The 18,925-nt window shown below is 42.2% G+C and overlaps 1 protein-coding gene and 1 long non-coding RNA gene across 3 annotated transcripts in view; one reads left to right on the plus strand and one right to left on the minus strand.

The window, feature by feature from the left end:
* The first annotated feature begins 2,219 nt into the window (after positions 1 to 2,219).
* On the plus strand, positions 2,220 to 14,522 carry LOC144337487 (uncharacterized). Its single transcript, XR_013410672.1, has 2 exons — positions 2,220 to 2,356; positions 14,331 to 14,522. It is a non-coding gene; the product is annotated as an uncharacterized LOC144337487 (long non-coding RNA).
* LOC699418 (galectin-10) overlaps positions 4,368 to 18,925 on the minus strand; it is a 53,127-nt gene continuing 38,569 nt past the window's right edge. Inside the window, exons 1-4 of one of the 2 annotated variants that reach the window (XM_001087874.5) lie at positions 9,734 to 9,852; positions 7,066 to 7,142; positions 6,465 to 6,675; positions 4,368 to 4,618 (exon numbers count right to left, since the gene is read on the minus strand). In XM_001087874.5, coding sequence (XP_001087874.3) covers positions 4,502 to 4,618; positions 6,465 to 6,675; positions 7,066 to 7,142; positions 9,734 to 9,748 — 420 coding nt within the window. In that variant the 5' untranslated portion in view covers positions 9,749 to 9,852 and the 3' untranslated portion in view covers positions 4,368 to 4,501. Of the gene's footprint in view, positions 4,619 to 6,464; positions 6,676 to 7,065; positions 7,143 to 9,733; positions 9,853 to 18,925 lie in introns of those variants that run through there. The other variant, XM_077982773.1, reaches the window with a different exon arrangement.

Below are 18,925 nucleotides of genomic sequence, written 5' to 3' on the forward strand. Positions count from 1 at the left end.
GAATGCTTCCAGTTTTTGCCCATTCAGTATGATATTGGCTGTGTCATAAATAGTTCTTATTATTTTGAGATATGTTCCATCAATACCGAATTTATTGAGAATTTTTAGCATGAAGGACTGTTGAATTTTGTCAAAGGCCTTTTCTGCATCTCTTGAGAAAATCATGTGGTTTTCGCCTTTGGTTCGGTTTATATGCTGGATTATGTATACTGATTTGCGTATGTTGAAGCAGCCTTGCATCCCAGGGATGAAGCTCACTTGATCATGGTGGATAAGCTTTTTGATGTGCTGCTGGATTCGGTTTGCCAGTATTTTATTGAGGATTTTTGCATCAATGTTGGTCAGGGATATTGGTCTAAAATTCTCTTTTTTTGTTGTGTCTCTGCCAGGCTTTAGTATCAGGATGACGTGGGCCTCCTAAAAAGAGTTAGGGAGGATTCCCTCTTTTTCTATTGATTGGAGTAGTTTCAAAAGGAATGGTACCACCTCCTCCTTGTACCTCTGGTAGAATTCGGCTATGAATCCATCTGGTCCTGAATTTTTTTTGGTTGGTAAGCCATTAATTATTGCCTCAATTTCAGAGCCTGCTATTGGTCTATTCAGGGATTCAACTTCTTCCTGGTTTAGTCTTGGGAGTGTGCATGTGTCCAGGAATTTATCCATTTCTCCTAGGTTTTCTAGTTTATTTGCGTAGAGGTGTTTATAGTATTCTCTGATGGTAGTTTGTATTTCTTTGGGATCAGTGGTGATATCCTCTTTATCATTTTTATTGCATCTATTTGATTCTGCTCTCTTTTCTTCTTTATTAGTCTTGCTAGCCATCTATCAATTTTGTTGATCTTTTCAAAAAACCAGTTCCTAGATTCATTGATTTTTTGAAGGGTTTTTCGTGTCTCTATCTCCTTCAGTTCTGCTCTGATTTTACTTATTTCTTGCCTTCAGCTAGCTTTTGAATGTGTTTGCTCTTACTTCTCTAGTTCTTTTAATTGTGATGTTAGGGTGTCAATTTTAGATCTTTCTAGCTTTATCTTGTGGGCATTTAGTGCTATAAATTTCCCTCTACACACTGCTTTAAATGTGTCCCAGAGATTCTGGTATGCTGTATCTTTGTTTTCATTGGTTTCAAAGAATATCTTTATTTCTGCCTTCATTTCGTTATGTACCCAGTAGTTATTCAGGAGCAGGCTGTTCAGTTTCCATGTAGTTGGGTGGTTTTGGTTGAGTTTCTTAGTCCTGAGTTCTAGTTTGATTGCACCGTGGTCTGAGAGACAGTTTGTGATAATTTCTGTTGTTTTACATTTGCTGAGGAGTGCTTTACTTCCAACTATGTGGTCAATTTTGGAATAAGTGCGATGTGGTGCTGTGAAGAATGTATATTCTGTTGATTTGGGGTGGAGAGTTCTGTAGATGTCTATTAGGTCTGCTTGGTGCAGAGTTGAGTTCAATTCCTGGATATCCTTGTTAACTTTCTGTGTTGTTGATCTGTCTAATGTTGACAGTGGGAGAACCACTGCTCTCTTCAAAGCTGTCAGACAGGGGCATTTACATCTGCAGAGGTTTCTGCTGCTTCTTGTTTAGCTATCCCCTGTTCCCATAGGTGGAGTCTACAGAGGCAGGCAGGCCTCCTTGAGCTGCAGTGGGCTCCACCCAGTTCGAGCTTCCCAGGGCTTTGTTTAACTACTTAAGCCTCAGCAAAGGTGGGCGCCCCTCCCCCAGCCTTGCTGCCGCCTTGCATTTAGATCTCAGACTGCTGTGCTAGCAAGGAGGGAGGCTCCGTTGGCGTGGGACCCCCGGGCCAGGCGTGGGATATAATCTCCTGGTGTGCCATTTGCTAAGACTCTTGGTAAAGCACAGTATTAGGGTGGGAGTGACCCGATTTTCCAGATGTTGTGTGTCTCAGTTTCCCTTGGCTAGGAAAAGGAATTCCCTTCCCCCTTGCTCTTCCCAGGTGAGGCGATGCCTCACCCTGCTTCAGCTCTCACTGGTTGGGCTGCACCCATTGACCAGCACCGACTGTTTGACACGCCCCAGAGACATGAACCCGGTACCTCAGCTGAAAATGCAGAAATCACCCATTTTCTGTGTCACTCATGCTGGGAGCTGGAGACTGGAGATGTTCCTATTTGGCCATCTTGGCCATCCCCCCCACAATGTGTGCATTTTTCTAACTTGGATGATATTTTTAAAATGGAAATTCTCAATGCAAGACACTCAACCATGGAAAATAAAAATTCTCTCTTTCTCTTTCAGAGATTCTGGGGCACCAAAGACCTTGATCCTCAACGGGACCTGGGGAGAGAGGTAGAGAGAGTCTCTGTGTCATCCTGACCCTATCCAGGCCCCTTGCCTTTGCCAGGTGAGGGCCACTCACACTCCATCTCTCACACACCTGGGCTCCATCTACACTCTCTCGTTTTTCTCTGGGTGTCCATGTGCAATAAAATCTCAGATACTCACATTCTGGGAGAAAAGTGAGATTCCTAAGTCTCGTCCTTGATTTGTGTGCTACTTAGCTCAAAACCTGCATGAAGACAGGGACAGGTGCAGGTGATCAGACTTCAGCTACAATGCTGTCTTCACTTGGGGCGGAGCACTCAGGACCCCTCCTCAAGTTCTCTTTGTTATAACAGAAAACATCCTTAAAATCTATATTAGGAATTTAAAGAAGAAATGAATTCAAATCCCTCTCCCTCCCTCCTCTCTTTCTGTTTTACTCTTCAGTTTTATTGACTGTGAATTTAAACTATTTTTTAAAACTTGATCCAAGTTAACAAAAAAATGTATATTATGATGAATTCATGATTAAACTAGTACTTATGTAGCCACCACAATTATAGTTGTGGCCTGTTGCTAACACCCATTGACTCCTGTGTTCCTTCCCTACCATGTGACCTTCTTGCACCTACTGGCAACCATGCTTCTGCCCTTCTTTTTGGCTTTGCTTTAGTTTTATCACTTTGTTGAATTTTGCCTGTAGATGTTTATCTTGGATTTTTTTTCCTGGCATCATGCATCTTTTCTAAAACATTTCTGTTTTTAGGATTCATCTATGTTGCCGTGTAGAGCTGTAGATCCTTCCTTTTCACTGGTCTCCACTCTGGAGTTTTATAAATTGGCCAACACATATTCAGCAGTTTTATTCTTGGTAGATATTGGGCGACTTCTAGCTTGAGGCTATTGAAACATTGTCTTCTACGCAAAATTCTCCTGATCTCATGCTGATAATTTCTTATTTCAAGGAGAGTGGCCAGAAAGTCGATTGAATCCCTGAAATGTCAAGCAGGTGTCTGCCTTTCTGCTTGGTGAATAGAAATAAATTGTCCAAAATAAACACAGAGACCTACTGGGAAGACAGGGATCAAGACACTCTGAGGATTAAAGTCTTTAGAGCATTTCAGATGGAGGGGGCTGGCCCAGAATTCTCTCCAAAGGAGACACTCCAGAGAGAACATTTACTCTTGGTTAGCCTGGGGCATTAGAAGGGGTCTTCTGAGATCAATGGTTAGGATTTACTGGGTGAGGGGAGGCAGTGGGGGCACTGCAGGGAGTGGCAATGGAAGTGTCCTAACCTTGTGTCTGTGGTGGAGATGAATGAGGCCTACAGAAGAGACCATCAGTGAGAGCCGTCATTGTGTGCCCTGATCAAAGAGTTTGCCCTATATCCACCTATGACCAAGATTTACACTCTGGAAAGTAGTATCTCCCCTTTTCACTGTTTGAGCCTACAGGTCCTTTTCTGCCAAGTGACTTTTTCCTTTCTCAGTCTGCAAAGAGGAAGTAAGAAGGGCATGATCACCCATGAGTACTCTTTAAATGAACAAATCCAATTTCTGCATCTGTGCTCTACCTTTCGAAAAATGGTGTTGCATACCCGTTGTTCCTGAACTGAGGGGACAAGCCCATGAGTTTCTTTCTCTGGTGATTTTCTTCTTGGCATTTTTCCAAGTTAATTGGAGGGACATATGAGATATGGGGTTTAGGCAGAGTAGTGGGAGCCCCCAAGGGTTCCTGCTCCCCTGTTTTCAGTGTAAAGGGTGGGCTTCCTACTCAGTTCTGCTCAGCTCAGATATAGCTCTACCCACCCTGTCATGGCTCAGTTATTCAAGCCTCCAATCCCATTGCTACACCTCAGTGACTCATCTGAAATTGTGTAGGGTTGGTTCAGAGAGTCTGACATATAGTCGATGCTATAGAAGGATGTAGTTGCTAATGTCTTCTCAGACATTTCACTGGCCTTGTCACTTACTTTTTGTGTCTCAGGAAGATTTATCCTCTTTGACTCATTCACACCACCCATAAAATCCCCCAAGCCCTCTTGATGATGACCACTTTATCTTTCTCCCCATGAAAGCAAGAACCAAATTCTGTGAAGTTGGATTAAGTTTTAATGAGCAAAAGTAAGGATTGAAGTGAGAAAAGATCACGCCGTTAGCTGGCTTTGGGAATCCCATGCTCACGTAGATCAGAGATGCCTTGACAACATGAAGTCTGGTTATCTCTTTCAATTGCTGACATTAAATTTGGTCAGAGAGATATCTCTCCACACTTGCACCATCTTCACAGAACTGACCGGGATTCGATGGTTAAAGTTGTAATAGGCTTGGCCATTGACCATTACCTACAGAAGGGAAAAATACATCAGAAAGACAGTATTCCACCAAACAAGCTTTCAGCCTGCTCTCTATGGTGTCGTAGTACCTGAAACATCCAACCAGAAAATGCCTCATTATATAATTGGACCTGGTAGACACACTTCTTTTTTGCAGACTACCTTTGGTAACGATTTGAGACAGCTGTTCTCTGTATTTTCAATGTTTCCTCTCATTTCTCCAGTGAGGCTCTATCACTCCGTGTCACATGGGCCATAGTTGCTCAGCCTCCCTGCTATGCTGGAAGATCTCCAAGGCCAGGGACTTGTTTCCTAAACTTGAATCCCTGCATCTTGCACAGGGCCAGCCACGGGGTCAGTGCTCAGCAATGTTCGCTGAATGCGTACATTTCAGTTACACAAACTATGACTGTTGCTTACTGCTGATGACCCAGTTTCTCTCTGGAATTGCTCAGATCCAAGCTGGTGGTGGCAAGGAAGGAAACTCAAGTGTTCTCAGAGAGGTGGGACTGGATTAATGTGATAAAACATAGGATATTATCTTTAACAGCTTATAAACATAGAATAGCACCTCTGACTTTAATGTGAATAAAATGTGAATCTTTTGGCCTACCCATTTGAAATGTCAGAAAGTTTGATCACGTTTTTTATTACTGAGGCTACACAGGGAGTCATATTTTGGGTTTCATTCTCAAATTTAAAACCCATGCATCTTTGAACCAGTTATTCCATTTCTTTATAATCATGTTCCAGTATAAATAGGGAAAAGTTGGCAATGACAAAAGGGTTGATTAGAAAGCTTAATACAGTAACATCTGTGAGAGCAAAACATTGGAAACCAACTCTTGTAAAGGGTCAAGAGCAGCAAGCTGGGAAAATCCTTCTGGGGGATACTATATAATCCTTATAAAATGAGGCAGCACCACGGATAGATTATTTCCCCAATATGTATTCTTTGGGTACAATTCAACTGTCATTCCTAAAGTATAATGTGTAGAGACACTTATACCAGCATTTGTTTAAAAAGAAATGAAAGCATATATATGGGCGTACGTATATGCTTTTCTAAGGGTAGACTATCTGTGGGAAGAGTAGAGAAGCTAGTAATATTGTCCTGAGGATTGGGATTGAGGAGTGAGAAGAAGCCTTCATATTGGACTGACTAAAACAATTTTATTCATATGTATATCTTATCCATTTAGCTACATGAAAATTTAAATAACATCATAAATGGAAATGAGAGCTATGGGAAACATAGAGGATATTCTTCATTTTTGGAAAAATGGCAAGTGAACCAACATTGACCCTGATCAGGAATGGGAAAAAAGCTGAGGATGGCAGTGCAAGCAGAGGTGACGGCAGTGCAAGCAACAACACTTGTTGAATGAGAGAGAGAAATGAGAAAAGTAAAGGGAACCCCTGTGTGTGTGATGAAAAGCCTGGGACAAGGGGAATTATGGGTGATTAAAAAGCCTGGGACAGGGGGAGTTATGGGTGATGAAAAGCCTGGGAAAGGGGGAATTGTGGGTGATGAAAAGCCTGGGACAAGGGGAATTATGGGTGATTAAAAAGCCTGGGACAAGGGGAGTTGTGGGTGATGAAAAGCCTGGAACAAGGGGAATTATGGGTGATGAAAAGCCTGGGACAGGGGGAGTTATGGGTGATGAAAAGCCCGGGACAAGGGGAATTATGGGTGATTAAAAAGCCTGGGACAAGGGGAGTTGTGGGTGATGAAAAGCCCGGGACAGGGGGAGTTATAGAGCAGAGGGAGTTATCTGGAGCTATGGCATGAAGAGCTGCCTCTTGCTCTGAAAGCCCATGGAAGCCAGATGCAGGAAGCTCCAGGGGTGCTCACCTGGTACTTATCTTCCAGGACCAAGATGCTCAGTTCAAATTCTTGGCCATCCTGAAAGGGCATATTCTTGGATTCCACCTCCTCCTTCCAGATCTTAAACTCACGGCTGTTCATGACCACACGATTGCCAAAGTACACTTGGAAATGGAAGGCAATGTCTGAGTCCTCATTCATCTCGGTGTGGAAATCCACCTGCAGATGTGGTTCATTGCTGGGGGCAGAGCACACAGTGTTGGGCAGGTCCCTTTCTTGTGGGACACACACAAGACACACACACAAGTCTCTTTGCCCCTTCCATAGTGGAGCAAAGACTTGTTGGTATTCTAGGCCTTGTCACTGTGGAGCTGCTTCAGCTCTTTGTGTTCTCCATGCGTGGAAAGAGAAGCTCCACGCCTCATCCACAGATGGAAACTGAGCCATAGTCACTGACTTGGTCATATGAAGTGTCCATTTTCTGACAATTCTATGCACTTTAATAGATATAGTACCACAGCCCCAAACCTTGAGTGTCCTTTTCTCCTAGACCCATGACTAGCCCCCGTGCAGCCGCTGTACATCCTTCCTCCTTCCACCTCCCATCCCTGCACCAGGGAGTACTCACAAGAAACAGACAAGCGGTCTCCCTTTGATTGTCACAGTAGATCCAGTAGACAAGGACACAGACTCTGTGTGTGGCAGCTGCCAGGGAATTGAGAGTGGGTGAGAGGGGCAGGGCCAGGTGCGGCCTCCCCCCCATAACAGATTCCCGTGGTGCAGCCAGTTAGAGATCAAATGGTAGACTCAGGCCTCCCTGCTCCCACCCTACCTCAGTCAGGAACCCGTATTTTTGAAGACAACGGGGCCCATAATTAGGAGCAGAGCTTCAGAAACTGAGCTGCCTCAGTTAGATCCTTTATTGTGCTGAATACTGGCGGTGAGATGTTAACATATTTTGAACTTTTTTTTTTTAGACAAAGTCTTATCGTATCACCCAGGCTGTAGTGCATTAGCACAATCACAGCCCACTGCAACCTCAGCCTCCCAGACTCAAGCCATCCTCTCACCTCAGCTCCTTGAGTAGCTGAGACTACCGCTCCACACCCAGCTAATTTTATATGTATTTGGAGCATTGGGGTTTCACGATGTTTCCCAGGTTGGTCTGGAGTGTGTAGGCTCAAGGGATCCTCTGGTCTCAGCCTCCCAAACTGCTGGATTACAGGGGCAAGCCACTTTGCCCAACCAGCAGTGGGACCTTAGATCTGTTGCTTAAACGCTCCCTGCCTCAGTTTCCCCAATACAAAGATGATAATCCAAAATACCTACTTTGTGTCATGTTTTTGTAATACAGTAGTTAGGATATGTAAACCCTTTAGCCTAATCCCTGGCATGTATAGGACCTGTTGGGGGTCCTCTAACAAACAAAGAGGATCCTTGTGGAACACAGACCTGTGATCACCTTCAACTCTGAAACTGTGAAAGCAAGATGTGAGGATGTAACAGTAGAGAGATTCACACCAGTAAGAAACAACACTTGTTGAAAGAGAGGGAAATGAACAGGAGAGAACGGGAAACCCCCGTGTGTGGGAGGTACATACATCGCAATCATCAAGGGCAATGGACGTCCTTCCCAGAAGGGGCACACATTGCTGAGAGCACAACCGCAGTACTTGCACAAATGAAGATTGTGAGTCAGGGAAGTTATTGGATAGAATCTATAAGCGGATGGTATTTTTCCTTTTTGAAACAGGGTCTCACACTGTCACCCAGGCTGGAATGCAGTGCTACCATCAAAACTCACTGCAGGCTGGGCGCGGTGGCTCACGCCTGTAATCTCAGCACTTTGGGAGGCCAAGGTGGGCGCATCACTTGAGGTCAGGAGTTCAAGACCAGCCTGGCCAATATGGGAAACCCCGTCTCTACTGAAAATACAAAAATTAGCCAGGAGTGGTGGCACATGCCTGTAATCCCAGCTACTCGGGAACCTGAGGTAGGAGAATCACTTGAACCTGGGAGGTGGAGGTTGCAGTGAGCCGAGATTGTACCACTGCGCTCCAGACTGGGAAAGAGAGCGAGACTCTGTCTCAAAAAAAAAAAAAAAAAAAAAAAAAAAAAAAATATATATATATATATATATATTACAGCAGGCTTAAAGGCCTAGGCTTCAGTGATCCTCTTGCATCTGCCCCCAAGTAGCTGGAAGTACAGGCATGCAGCACCACATTTAATACATTTTTAAATTTTTGGAAAGATGAAACCTTGCTATGTCTCCCCGGCTGGTCTACTAGTCCTGGCCTGACATGGTCCTTTCAATGCGGCCACCCAAAGTGCTGGGATTACAGGCCTCAGCAAACATCTTGATGAACATCCACTGTAAGTTCTGCCTGAACAGAGGCTAAACTTCTACCTTCCTGGTTTTGGATGATTCAGTCTCTTAAATCAAGTCCCTCAATGTCCTTCTCTAGTGAATCAGAATCTGTTCACCATCCTGGCGCTCAATGGGAAGGACAGGGAGAGACCCGAGGCTGGAGGCAGGAGCAGGGGGTCACCGTGTGCAGATTCCACCTAAGGAACCATCAGCCCCACAGTCTGTGTTTCTCACCCCACTCTGCTTGGTAAAAGGCAGCTGAGGATTCATGCATTCTGCTCTCATAAATGCTCAGAAATAAATCCTCAGTAACTCAAGGTCCTTAAGATCCCACCAGTTCTGCCACCGGAATCCACGTTGACGCACAAGGGAAGTTGCACACCTGCTTAGTCAGAGGTACTGCTACGTGGGGAGGAATCTTTACATGCACAGAAGGCCACATGCATGTTCCCAGTTCAACACCCAGTCACATCCCAGCACACACACAGTCACACAGAGCCACACCACTGAGTCACACACATCTGCTTACTGTGCATATAAAGATGCTCACACACTGGTCCGGCTGTGCTCACACACACATCACAGTCATAAAGACAAAGCACAGTCATCTGATTACGATCACTTACACACCCACCCATATCCTGGAGGGTCATACACTTCCCATCTAAAGTCACATCATTTTCAGCAGAGTTCACTGTCATCAGACACCATCACATGCTCCCAGAGGGTTACAATGGTCCAGCATCCACACCCCAGACCCCACAAGCATCTCAGATACCATAGCCCTGGGGTCTCTCTTCCACACACCCACAACTCTCAGTAAAGCATTCATAGTAGAAATGTTCATATATTCATCCCATAAAATCTCCCTCTTCTCTTTTCTGTGTGACCTGAAATTATTGAAGGCTGTGCCTTTTTAACTCACGGATAGCAGTGACATTGTTGTCTCCCTCTGGGTGGCTCTTCTGAACTGTGTCCAGGCTTCTGTGTGAATCTCTGAGTTGCAGAATTTAAAGGGTCCCTATCAGCCCTGCCCTCTGGCTTCATTCCAGATTCCAAGCCCCTCCCAGGAAGGTTTCCCCACAGAGTGAGAAGGGGTGGGGTGTCAGAAACAGACTCAGTCACAACCACACCTGTTTGGAGGCCTGTGTCTGTGATGCAGCAGAAATGACCATGAGGGAGGTACTGGGGGAGGAAGGGGTCACCAGGGAAATGCACAGATAAAGATGATGGAGTGAGGATGAGGGGTGTGAATTCCAGCCTCCATACTTCTCATGAAGCCTTTTCTCCACTGTGCAGAATCTACCAGGAAGGTGTGCATTTTCCTAGCCTGTGCAATGGTAAAAAGCTGGAGATCCTGGGGGCAAGGCACTCGACCTTGAAAGAAAATCCTCCCCCTTCTTCTCCAGAGGTTCTGGGAGAGCATAGATCTAGATCATTTGCAGGACTTGGGGACAGAAGTAGAGAAAACACTTGTGTCTTCTTTACCCACCCTCAGAACCCTTGGCTCTGCCAGTTGAGGGCCACCCCCACTCTGTCTCTCAGACACCTGGGTTTTAGGTATGCCCTCTTATTTCTCTATTCTTTTCAAGTGAATCAAAATCTGAGGCTCTTGTTCTCCTGCAGATTCTTGGAGAAAGGTGAGAGTTCTCACTGACAAGTGGGAGCTAAGATATGAGGATGCATCAGCATTAATTAGTTGTGCCTGACCCGACAATAAATTCCACTTTCCCTGGTCTAAAACCCTGACAATTCATTTCCAAGCATAGACTCCAAATTTCTGCTCATATAAATCAGCACAATCACACAGTTCTTTTGGTACATAAGGTATTTCCTTAAGATTAATTCATAATGTCATCCCACTGTATTCCTTGGGTTTGGACTCTGGGTATGGACATGGAAGAAACAAAAAGGGTCAGAGGTCACAATTAAGGAACTTTGGAAACCCCGTTCTAGGCAACCACCCTCACACCCTGCCCAGAACTGTAGCTGATAAGAAATAATCAGAGAAGGGAAAGAGGAACTGCTTTACCTTGCAACAGATATGCAATAGAATTTTAAGTAATATCCCAGTCATTCATCTGAACTGGAGAAGAAATATCAGTTCAGGGTGTCTGGCCACCTAGTAAGTTGTGCATAAAGATGTTGATGTTATTTCCTTCTCAGGCATTCCAGCAATCCTGTCAGTGATCCACAGAGATTGATCTTTGACTTCCATATCCTCTGCACAATAGCCCATACTTCTGCTGGCTACAACTATTTCTTCAGAAACCCATTATGCCCTATGACTTGCTTTCAGTCTTTCTTTTCAACCATGTCTTTCCCATCACACACTGGTCCCCTGAAAAACTTTAGGTTTTATGTATTAAATTATATAATAGCTGGAATTTGCTTTAAAATAATCTAGGGGTGATGGTTCTCTACTTTTGCATACATTTGAAATTTTTTACAAAATAGGACTGTTTGGTTTATTCATGATCATTTGTTTGAGTTCCTTGTAGATTCTGGATATTAGTCCTTTGTTGGATGTACAGGTTGCAAAGATTTTCTGCCACTCTGTGGGTTGTGGGTTTACTCTCCGGATTGTTTCTTCTGCTGTGCAGAAGCTTTCTGGTTTAAATAAGTCCCATCTATTTATCTTTTTGCTTTTGTTGCATTTGTTTTAGAGTTACTGATCATGAGGCCTTTGCCTAAGCCAGTGTCTGGAAGGATTTTTCTGATGTCATCTTCTAGAATTTCTATAGTTTTGGGTCTTAGATTTAAGTCTTCATCCATCTTGAGCTGATTTTTTGTATAAGGTGGGAGATGAGGATCCAGTTTCGTTCTTCTACATGTGGCTTGCCAATTATCCCAGCACCGTTTGTTGAATAGGGCATCATTTCCTCTACTTTATATTTTTGATTACTTTGTCAAAGATCAGTTGGCAGTAACTATTTGACTTTATATCTGGGTTTTCTATTCCGTTCTATTGGTCTATTGACTTTTGTACCAGTACCATACTGTTTTGATGACTATGACATTATATTAACAGTATAGCTTGAAGGCAGGTAATGTGATGCCTCCACATTTGTTCTTTTTGCTGAGTCTTGCTTTGGTATGTGGGCTCTTTTTTGGTTCCATATGAATTTTAGGATTGTTTTTTCTAGTTCTGTGAAAAATGATGGTGGTATTTTGATGGGAATTGCATGGAATTTGTAGATTGCTTTTGGCAGTATGGTCATTTTCACAATGTTGAAATTTCACACGGGATGCTAGAGCATGGGATATGTTTCCATTTGTGTCATCTATGATTTCTTTCAGCAGTGTTTTGTAGTTTTCCTCGTAGAGGTCTTTCACCTTCTTGGTTAGGTATATTCCTAAGTATTTTATTTATTTTGTTGCAGCTATTGTAAAAGGGGTCGAGTTCTTGATTTGTTTCTCAGCTTAGTTGCTGTTAATGTATAGCAGAGCTACTAGTTTGTGAACATTAATTTTGTATCCTGTAATTTTGTTGAATTTATTTTTCAACTCTAGGAGCTTTTGGAGGAGTCTTTAGAATTTTCTAGGTATACAATCTTATCATCAGCAAACAGCAACAGTTTGACTTCGTCTTTACTGATTTGGATGCCCTTTATTTCTTTCTCTTGTCTGATTGCTTTGGCTAGGGCTTCCAGTTCTATGTTGAATAGAAGTGGTGAGAGTGGGTATCATTGTCTTGTTCCGGTTCTCAGAGGGAATGCTTTCAACTTTTTCCCGTTCAGTATTATATTGGCTGTGGGTTTGTCATAGACGGCTTTTACTACTTTAAGTTATGTCCCTTCTATGACTATTATGCTGAGGGTTGTAATCATAAAGGGGTGCTGGATTTTGTCCAATGCTTTTTGTGCATCTATTGAGATGATAGTGTGATATTTGTTTTTAATTCTGTTTACATGGTGTATCACATGTATTGATTTCTGTATGTTAAACCATGATTGCATTTTTTGGTATGCAGGGATGCAGTGGGTTTCATCTGATCGTGGTGGAGTACCTTTCTGATAAGTTGTTGGATCTGGTTAGCTAGTATTTTGTTGAGAATTTTTGCATGTATATTCATCAGTGATATTGGTCTGTACTTTTCTTTTTTTGTTATGTCCTTTCTTGGTTTTGGTATTAGGCTGATATTGGCTTCATAGAATGATTTAGGGAGGATTTCCTCTTTATCTTGTGGAATAGTGTCAACAGGATTCGTACCGATTCTTCTTTGAATGTCTGATAGAATTCAGCTGTGAATCTGTCTGGTCCTGGACTTTTTTTGTTGGCAATTTTTTTATTAGGATTTCAATCTGGCTGCTTGTTATTGGTCTTATCAGGGTTTCTAATTCTTCCTGGTTTAATCTAGGAGGGTTGTATATTTCCAGAAATTTGTCAGTCTCCTCTAGATTTTCTAGATAACCCACAGAAAGGTGCTCATGGCTGCCTTGAGTGATCTTTTTGTATTTCTGTGATACTGGTCATAATATCTCCCAATTTATTTCTAATTGAGCTTATTTGGATCTTCTCTCTTCTTTCTTGGTTAATTTTGCTAATGGTACATCAATTTTATTTATCTTTTCAAAGAATCAGCTTTTGGTCTCATTTATCTTTTGTATTTTTTTTGTTTCAATTTCATTTAATTCTGCTCTGATCTTGGTTATTTCTTTTTTTCTGCTGGGTTTGGCTTTGGTTTGTTCTTCTTCCTCTAATTCTTTGAGGTGTGACCTTAGATTGTCTATTTGTGCTCCTTGAGACTCTTTGATGTAGGCATTTAAGGCTTTGAACTTTCCTCTTAGCACTGCCTTTGCTGTATCCCACAGGTTTTTATATGTTTTTGGTACGTTGTGTCGCTATTATCATTCTTTTCAAAGAATTTTAAATTTCCATCTTGATTTCATTCTTGTACCAACAATCATTCAGGAGCAGGTTATTTAATTTCTATGTATTTGCATAGTTTTGAGGGCTCCTTTTGGGGTTGATTTTCAACTTAATCCCACTGTGTTCTGAAAGAGTACTTGATAGAATTTCAATTTTCTTAAATCTATTGAGACTTGTTTTGTGGCCTATCACATGGTCTGTCTTGGAGAATGTTTCATCTGCTGTCCAACAGAATGTATATTCTGCAGCTGTTGGGTAGAATGTTCAAGTATCTGGTAAGTCCAAGCTATAGTTCAAATCCATTGTTCTATCAGCCACTGAAAATATACATACACATTTATTATTGCAATAGCAAAATGCTACAAGCTGGGTTGACCCTATAAAATCTTCCTTTTCTGAGAAAAAGTCCATTAATAATTTCAAATAACTAAAGAAAGAATGGACAGACAGTTAATAAAACTATAACAAGAGAATCTTGGTAGTCATTCTTTCTTCTTCTCTTACAATCACATTACATCTTCAATCCAGGATATACAGTTTGCTCTTCCTTTATAACTTATCAATATTCTGACCAATTTTACCAGCTCTACTTCCGTGATGCCAACCAAATAGGATCAAATGCATCTAATGTTTTTTTTTTTTTTTTAAAGGGAGCAGTTTGACTGCCAGGACCTACTGAGGCCAATAATATGAAGAAAGCTTCTGAAAATACTGTAAAAGAATTTTCTTTACATAGTGAACCAAAAAAGCCCTTCCATTTGCGTAGTTACTTCAACAAAACTGCAAATTCACCATCAGTTAAAACTGTAAATATAGGCAATAAAGGAAAGTCCATCATTTCATCTTTTCTTCTGTTAGCTGTGACTCCATTTCTTTGCTTCCTCTTCTCACAAATCTCCTTGAAAGAAGTGCATATTCCTTACATATTATTAATAATAAAATATCAAAAGACAATAGATGTTGGCATGGATGCAAAGAAAAGGGAATGCTAGTACACTATTGGTGGGAACATAATTGATTCTACCTCTATGGAAAACAGTATGGCGATATCTCCACAAATTAAAAAAAGACCTAGCATTCCACCTAGTAATCCCAATACTGGGTATATACGCCCCACAAAAGAAATCATTATATGAAAAGACACTTAAACTCTTATGTTTATTGCAGCACTATTCACAATAGGAAAGTCACAGAATCAAAGTAAGTGTCCATCAACAGTTGATTGAATAAAGAAAATGTGCTACATATACAACAGGGAATACTAAGTAGCCACAAAAAAGTGAAATTCTGTCCTTTGCAGTGACATGGATGGAGCTGGAGACTATTATCCTATGTGACCTAACTCAGAAGCAGAAAATCAAATACTGCATGTTCTCACTTACAAGTGGGAGGTAAATGATGGGTACATATGGACATAAACATAGAAATAATGGGCACTGGGCAGTCTAAAATGGGGGCAGAGAGAGGAGGGAGTGAGGGTTGACAGATTATCTATTGAACATGACGTTATCTATTGAACATTATCTATTGAACATGACGTTCAAATAGTATTTGAGTGACGGGTACACTAGAAGCCCAATCCCTACCATTATGTAATACGCTCAGGAGAAAAAACATGCACATGTGCCCCCAAATCTAAAATTAAAAAAAAATTTAACCCTCTTTATGGAGGATTTAAAGGATAAAGTATAACTATGCAAACTTTCATATAATAATAGATGAAAAAATATATATTGATTACTCAAAAGGAAAAAAGAACTACATAGTCTTACTTTCTTCTAATTTCTTCATTCATCTCCCCTCAAACTCAGTCTGAATGGCCTTCTATCCTTCCACCTCATAGAAATGATTCTGTTAAAATCATTAATGGCCTGCATATTGCTAAACACAATGGTCAGCGGTCAGGCCTCATCTAACTTAACCTGCCAGTTGATTATTCCTTCCTTCTTGATAAATTTTCTTTACTTAGCTACCAGGACACTGACCTCTCCTAGTTTCTTCTCATCTCACTGTTTGCTCCATCTCAGTGTCCCTTACTGCTTCCTCTTTTTCTCCTGACTTCTTTATCTTGGATTGACCCAATGCTGTTTCTCTTCCTTTTTAGCTGTACTTACAACCTTGGTGATGGCAATCTCTCAGATTTGAAATGTTATCTATCTGTTACAACCCTCCAATATATATCCCCAATCCAAATCTCTCTACTAAACTCTAAACCCATATATTCAATTCTCTGCACTTGGACATACAAAAGCATCTCAAGTTCAAGATTCCCAAAGCTGAGCTTCTGATATCCTTCTCCCTTAAACGTGTTCTATTCACAGCTTTGCCAATCTCAGTTGATGGCTTATTCAACAGGGCAGTGTCTTGGGCCAAATCCTGGTAATTACTCTCAATTCTTCCCCCTTCATCGCATCCCACATCCAATCCACCAGAAAATAGAGTTTGCACTTTAAAAAAAAAACATATAAATATTCTGACCAATTCTACCAAATCCACTTCTATGATGGCAAAAACTCAGGATTAAATACATCCAATGATTGTTTTCAGAGACAGATATTTGTATGTCAGGACCCATTGAAAAACAAACACCACTGATGTATCTTCTGGGAGCCAGTATTTCTTACCTGATGGTTGCTGTAAGGACCCTCCTATTATTCTCTACTCAAGGGAACATAATGCGATTAGTGTGCGTGTAAGTAAACCTAAGACACAGTTGAAGATGAAAAGACGATTTTATTAGTTTGAAAGCCAATTACGAAGGCAGAGGAGGAAGATGGCAGAATAAAAGGCTCCGCTGATCATCCTCCATGGAAGGACAGCAGGTTAACAAGGACCTGCCCAGAAAAACACCTTCATAAGAACCAAAACCAGGTAAGCATTCATAGTACCTGGTTTTAACTTCATATCGCTGAAAGAGGCACTGAAAAGATAGAAAAAACAGCCCTGAATCAGGGACATCATCTCCGCGCCCCCCCCCCACAAGTCCCCAACCCCCCGACCACACACACACTCCCTGGCAGCAACAGTGTGGTATAGAGAGCATCTCTGGACAGTGGTGGAGGAAGAACATCAATTGTGAGGCAATGGACTTAGTGCTGTCCTGCTAGAGTAGAAAGAAGAACTGGACCAAACTCGGCTGATGCCTGCCCTGAAGGGTAAGCCCCAGTTCAGAAGCATTTGCTACAAGCTGACTTAACAGCTTTTGGGTCCTAAGGGCACATCAGTGGTAGACTGGCAGTGCTCCTCATGGCCTGGAGAGGCAATGGCTACAGAATCAGGCTTCTCTGCTTGGAAAGGGGACAGAAGAGTGGGAAGGACTGTGTCATGTAGTTTGAGGGCCAGCTCAGCCGCAGTATAATAGAACACTAGGTAGACTTCTAAGGTTATTGAGTCCAGTCCCTGACTCCCAGATGGGACTTCTGGACCCACCTGGGGCCTGGGAGATCTCCTTGACCTAAAGGGAAAAACACAGTCCTGGCTGGCTTTGCTGCCTGCTGATACTAGAGCCCCAGGGCCTTGAGTAAACATAGGCAGCAGCCTGGCAGTGGTTACGGCAGATGTTGGGGGAGACTCAGTGCTGTGCTGCCATCAGGTATGACCTAGCATGCTTATAGTGGTGGTAGCCACAGAGGTGTTTGTGATGCCTTTTCCCCAGCTCCAGGCAGCTCAGCATGGAGAGATTCTGTATGTTTGGGAGAAATTTAGGGAAGACAGCAGAGTCTCTGCCTGGTAATCCAGAGAACACTCCTGGATCTTGTCCAAGACCGTCAAGGCCATACCTCTAAGAATCTGTTAAGAACACAAATCTCCTTGAAAGAAGTGCCTATCACTGATGTTTATTGCGGCACTATTCACAATAGCAAATACTTGGAACCAAGCCAAATGTCCATCAATAATAGACTGGATTCAGAAAATGTGGCACATATGCACTATGGAATACTATGTGGCCATAAAAAAGGACGAGTTCATGTCCTTTGCAGGGACATGGATGAAGCTGGAAACCACAATTCTCAGCAAACTACCACAAGAACAGTAAACCAAACACCACACGTTCTAACTCATAAGTGAAAGTTGAACAATGAGAACACATGGACATAGGGAGGGGAACATCACACTCTGGGGCCTGTCGAGGAGTCGGGGGCTAGAGGAAGGATAACATTAGGAGAAATACCTAATGTTGGTGACGAGTTGATGGGTGCAGCAAACCACCATGGCACGGGTATACCTATGTACCAAAACTGCCCGTTCTGCACATGTACCCCGGAAGTTAAAGTATGATAATAATAAAAAAGAAAGAAGTGACTAGTTCTTGATTATTATCATGTTATTGGGCTTGGGGCATCCAATGAAGTAGACACAGCTTAGGTCACCACACCCAAGTTCCTTCAAATATCTGGAAAGCCTTCCCAGGAAGGACGGCTATGAATAAGCACAGCCAGTGAAGATGACAATAAATACCTAATCCTCCAATGCCTAGTCACTGAAGAACATCTATTAGCATCAACACCATCCAGGAAAACATGAACTCACCAGATGAACTAAATAAGGGAGCAGGGAGCAGGGACCAGTCTTGAAGAAACAGAGATATGTGTTCATTCAGACAGAGAATTCAAAATAGCTGTGTTGAGGAAACTCAAAGAAATTCAAGATAACATAAGAGGAATTTAGAATCCTATCAGATGTATTTAACAAAGAGACTGAAATAAAAAGAAAGCCAATTAAACTGCTCCACTGACATGTTTCCAGATACAAGGTCTGTAAACCACTTTTTTCAATGATTGTGGGAAGCAGAAAGGTGATGTCAAGGTAATCAGCAGCACACCCAAGGGCCACCTCAAGGGCTTTGAATTACTTTCAACAGAGTCAATCACAGTGCTGTCAAGCAAATAAAAATAGAGTGAGGCCAACAATCTCAAGAATACTTCAGAAATATTGGGAAAGAATTTTCTTTAAATAGTGAACAACAACAACAACTACCTTCCATTTTTGGAGTTACTTCAATAAAACTGCAACCTCGCCATCAATTAAAACTTTAAGGCCAGAACCATAAAGAAATGTCCATCTCTTGATCTCGTTCTTCTGCTAGCTGCGGCCCCATTTCTTTGCCTCCTCTTGCCAGAAATCTCTCTGAAGGAAGTACATAGTCTTTGGGTAATATTAAAAAGTCAAAAAACAACAGATGTTGGCATGGATGCAGAGAAAAGGGAATGCTTGTATGCTCTTCGTGGGAAGGTATATTGGTTCT

This window comes from Macaca mulatta, chromosome 19, assembly GCF_049350105.2.
Source record: "Macaca mulatta isolate MMU2019108-1 chromosome 19, T2T-MMU8v2.0, whole genome shotgun sequence".
NCBI classification, from domain to species: domain Eukaryota; kingdom Metazoa; phylum Chordata; class Mammalia; order Primates; family Cercopithecidae; genus Macaca; species Macaca mulatta.